The sequence below is a fragment of the Stegastes partitus genome, unplaced genomic scaffold, assembly GCF_000690725.1.
Source record: "Stegastes partitus isolate 25-593 unplaced genomic scaffold, Stegastes_partitus-1.0.2 Scaffold297, whole genome shotgun sequence".
In the NCBI taxonomy this organism is placed as follows: Eukaryota; Metazoa; Chordata; class Actinopteri; family Pomacentridae; genus Stegastes; species Stegastes partitus.
In genome coordinates this window covers 397,461-402,407 of record NW_007578028.1, presented here as the reverse complement: position 1 = coordinate 402,407, position 4,947 = coordinate 397,461, and the positions used below count along the sequence as shown (strand labels likewise).

Here is a 4,947-nt window from a genome sequence, read left to right as displayed (position 1 = left end):
CTCTCTCTCTCTCTCCCTCTCTCTGCCCTCTCATGGTTTGCCGCCCACAGAAGGAGAAGGGCAGGCAGAGTCAGTCCCAATGCACTAAAGATTGGACTGCCTCAGAGCGTGTCCTGGGGACTAAAATACAAATCAGCCCTTCCTCCAGTCAGCTGGAGTTGGCCCTTCTCCCAGGGGCCTGCCGGGAAGGCCGTCTGTGGCATTCAAAAAAACACATGAAAGAAAGAAAACAAATAATAACAGGAGTAAAAGAAAATAAATGAAACACTGGACCCCAACAGTCCTCATAAGATCCGCTCTCGGGGATGTGTTATTAATTTAACAATTTAATGGGTTCCTCTTGTGGTTGGAGCACATTTGGGCTTCATCAGTGTGTGGGAGAGGTTTAGGGGGGATAATAGCGGAGTCAGGAACAGGCCAACATGTAAACGAACTCTTTTCTCTTGCAAGAACATCTGGGAATTTCAGGTCACACAAAGGACAGCGGGGAAGAGGGAACAAACTGAAAACCAACACTGAAGGCCTTGACTTTCTCTCTCTGAGTCAGTATCTCAGAGAGAGAAAAATAAATCACAAACAGCCATCCGAACTCCAACCAATGTTGAACAGGGTTTAAATTCTTGGATGGTAAACTAGTACCTTGCTACACTCTGCATCCTGCATTCACGGTGTCGAGCTAAGAGGATAAATTGCAGCAATTGTTGAGTAAGGACAAAGTAATAGTATCAAAATGGTAACGTTCCATGACCGGCTTAATGAAATGCCTTAAATCTAATCTGCCTGCTTAACATGCATCATGTAATTTGAATTAAGAGCTGGTAGAGTTGTTAGCTGGTGGAGTTGAAGTACCATACAGTTCTGCTGTGTTTGTCTGCAGTGTCAGTCAGTGTCCTCTCCTTAATGCAGTGCGTTTTTTTACTGTCATATCTGATCAGAGAGCAGCCATATGTACTAATTAAATGCTGTCTGAAACCATCTGTGTGACACAAGTTCCAGGTGACACTGCATAACTTTGTCACATCGTATTTAGCTTTCTTTTTTCTCTCTCTCTCTCTTCCCTATTCACCACAACAGGGGCTCAGATGTCAGGAGAATCTACCATTAGATTTGGAGAGAAGGGGTACTTGAGCAGTGTACTTTCAGTCCTACGCCCACTGAGCCCCACACCAGCCTCTGACAACCAGCTGATAAAGGCCTGGAGCGCGCACAGTGGCAATATCTCAGTCTTACACGCACGAACGCACCCACCAGACCTTGGGTGCCATTAAAGCCGCTGCGCGTCGCGTTACTCATCAACTAGTAACATGTAACATGTGGACGCTCTTAAATATGTTCCTGGTATTTACAGATGCTGCTCCTGCGTTTCGAGTGGGCGGGCTGGTTTTGCGCCTCATACCCATCTGACACAGTCTATCCAAAGACGCATAACGCATCGGCACTGAAAACCCACGCGTCCCGCCTCCCGAAAGAAAGCGCTTCATATCAGTTAACCCTTCAGGCGCACTGCGTTATTACGCACTCATTAAAATGCCCCCACCCCTCCCCAGTTTACGCATATGCCTTGTGGGCTGTCAGGGGCTATTATTGGGACGTTTGGAATGAACACCCCTCTCCTTCGCCTACCGTTTATTCCCGACACAATTTCCGATGGATGTGTTTGTGGTCCCGTGGAAGGAGGATGGCCAGGACATCCGAGACTTTTTCAGTCCCGGTCGGTCGCTCGTATCCACGGCGTCGGAGCGCTCCATGTGCCGGTGGTGATGCCGGTCGGTGTCGGAGTACCCCCGATGTTTGATTTTAATCGGGGTCCGGGGTTGTCTCCAAAGATGCTGCGGAGGCTTCAGAGTCGCCTGTCCTTCCCGGGGAACCGGGAGCGACAGGGACAGGCTCTTCTTCGAACATGGTGGTGGTTCCATCATAGTGCAAAAAAAAAATTAAGGATCCCTTTTTTTCAACTTATTGACTAAATAATATGGCTGTATTCGTTTATTTCAAGCACAAAACAAAACGTGTCATGTCCCTCTTTCTGCCACTTGATCTCTGAGCAAACAAATCAAAGTGACCAAGTCCAGCACAGCCCAGATCTGAATCTTGTTTTCTGAATAACATCAAAAACTGTCACAGTGGTAACCTGACAAGTCATACAAAAATCATTAATCTCATTGTTCTCGGCGGGGATCAGTTTGAGTTTATCCCAAAATCTCCGTTCTGCCGTGATCCTCACCAGTCCTGGCTCTTGGTGGTGAGACACCGGTCCTGCTGCTTCTCCTGAAGTTTGACGCCTCATCGCCCATGGCGCACCGCCGGATGACTGTATTTATTTTAGAGAATTTATTGCTTTTTATCAGCCACTTATTGCAGAGACACACAGATCGCCGGTGCTGGCTCCTCTCTCTCTCTCTCTTTCTCTCTCTCTCTCTCTCTCTCTCTCTCCCTCTCTCCCTCTCTCTCCCTCTCTCTCTCTGTATGTAGTATTATTGCTGTCCGTGCGTCTTTCAGCTGAGCTAAAATTTCCAAGCAATTTCCATAAAAGTACTCAATCTGTCACGCTTCATGTGGGGAGCTACGGCCTCTCCGTGCGCGCACACAGCGCAGGAGTCTCCAGTAATTCCTCCATAGAGATGTTGCATCCAGTCATTTTTGTTAAACTGGACTCAGGAACCCATCTTTAGTAAATCAGGATGATGTGAAGAAAGAATGTCCACAAAAAAAAGAGAGAAAAAAGATCCTTTGTTCTTTGCTGTCCAGGTTCTCCCAGCTTCAGTTTTTCAGTTCTTCTTTTAGCCAGAATGCATCATAAAAGGACATAAATTGATAGTTGCAGTGGTTCAATCATCCTGTTTAGTGTGGGCCATTATCTTCCCATCCTCATATTTGCTGGAGTTCGACGACAAACATTGGCTTCACCACAACCCTCTCTCTCTCTCTCTCTCTCTCTGTCTCTCTCTCTCTCTCTCTGTATCTGTATGGTGGATGGGTGGTTGTTTTCTTCAGTGATTTGTCAGCAGTAGGGGGGATTTGAACCTCTTGTGCGCGCTCATCCATTATGTTTTACCCCATGCCTGTTCAATGCCGCATTTCCTTGACAGAAAACAAACACAGCAAATTGGTCAAATGATGCCAGCTGGGCAAAGAAGAGGCTTATGACATCAGGCAAGACATCGACAATGCCATTGTTTATCATCTGACTTATTAGTAGATGAAAGTTGTCACTTTAACTTATCATATCCGAGCTTGAGACGCACATGGTCTCATGTCCAGCCCCATGAAGAGACAACCCTGAAACCCTCCTGTGCCCCCCCCCCCCATGCAGTATTTTTAGACAGGCAACAAAAGTTTAAAAAAAAAAAAAAAAACGTCCAGTTGCTCTGGGAGACATGGAGAGCACTCACATTGTTGGGTAAAAGGTCTTATTCCCATCAGGGTCACCACAGCTAATGGTATTGTAAAAACACTTTGCATGAAAGCGTGTGACTAGTGACATTCATGCCAATCTGCTGACCTTCATCAATGTGGGATCAATGCTACCCTCAGTTGTGCACACAAGCAGTAGATTTTAAATTAGGCAAAATGAGATTTCGCTCTCGATAAGTTGTTTTTTTTTCAGCGTAGCAGATGATTGTATGAGAAATCAAATACACATGGTCTCATCTAAAGATTTCCACTGTTCATCTTCGTCCATGTAATAGCACATTTACAGTAATTTATGTAAATTGAATTACTGATGGCCATCTCCTCTGTCAAGGTCCACCATTGTTTTAGCATTTATGTAATATAGTATTTTAAAAAATCTCATACACTTCAAAGCACCATGTAAGTTCATGTTAAGATTAAAGTTGCATTAAATAAATCGTAAAATTTCGCAACTTTTAAATACAAGTTTTTCTGTATCAGCAGCCTGTGCTGTTTTGTGTCTTTATCACATGTTCACTGAAGTCATGTTTGCGTCATTGCTAAAATCAGAGCTAACCACAAGGAAGGTTGCACTTGAAATTTATAATTTCCCTTTTAATTGAAAACAGGATAACATGTGGCTCCAACAGGAGCAGCTGCAGCTCTTTATGTTAAATGATGAACCGTAGCTCATTTGCATTACAGTTCAAAGAATAAATGAAGGCAAACTATATACAGTGAGTCACATTACTTGTGTTTAACATCAAAGACCTACCAAAAGAAATCAATACATTATATTAAAAAAAAGAATAAAATATGACAAATCAAACAAATGTTTACGCAAGAGACAATTTTTTCAAACAACAGTGTCAAAAGTTCCATAATTTCACAAAAGGAAAGCAGCCAAACTAAGACAAAGGTTTAAAAAATGTGCTATGTTTAGATCAAGACCAAGAAATTTTCACTCCAAGCAACAATTTCACTCATATTTTTTAAGTTTTACAGCATTACAACTTGAACAGCAATTTAGCCTTTGACTCAATGTGTTCTGTGAATCATTTGGTCCATCTGAATCTCTAGTTTATTTTCTAAATCTTAGGATTGGTAAATAACTGGAGTTAGGCAACAAACATGAAGCAACGTAAACTTTTAATTGTCTTTTAAAAGTTAGTTTGACAGCTTTTAGCCACCACTGAACTTCACTCAAAGGCTTCTTTTTGGTTATAGATCTCAAATACCTGAATCAAACTGTAATCAGTCTCCAGCTGTGGTTTACACAGCTCAGTGGCAACAAGGTGCATGTTTGGTGTCTGCACGTGTGTCAACCTTTTATCTTTGTTGCAGTGCTGAGCTTTGAAGCTAAATTGAGACCATGTTTCTTTCTTGAATCATCATCCCATTTTTAGATCAAAAGTAATGCCTCTGTAACAGGATGAAGCACCTGACTAAAAAAATGTTCAGGTAATTCTTCAGACTCGAGACATTGCAGCATCCCTCAGATATTTCCTATTTGTGATGCAGGCCACCAGGAAGCAGTCTGATGGCTGGACTCAT

The 4,947-nt window shown here is 43.1% G+C and overlaps 1 protein-coding gene across 1 annotated transcript in view; it reads right to left on the bottom strand.

Moving 5' to 3' along the window:
- Window positions 1-2,290, bottom strand: part of pde4a (phosphodiesterase 4A, cAMP-specific) — a 41,649-nt gene extending 39,359 nt beyond the window's left edge. Inside the window, exon 1 of the mRNA XM_008283104.1 lies at window positions 1,624-2,290. Coding sequence (XP_008281326.1) covers window positions 1,624-1,919 — 296 coding nt within the window. The 5' untranslated portion in view covers window positions 1,920-2,290. The remainder of the gene's footprint in view (window positions 1-1,623) is intronic.
- Between the last annotated feature and the right edge of the window lie 2,657 nt (window positions 2,291-4,947).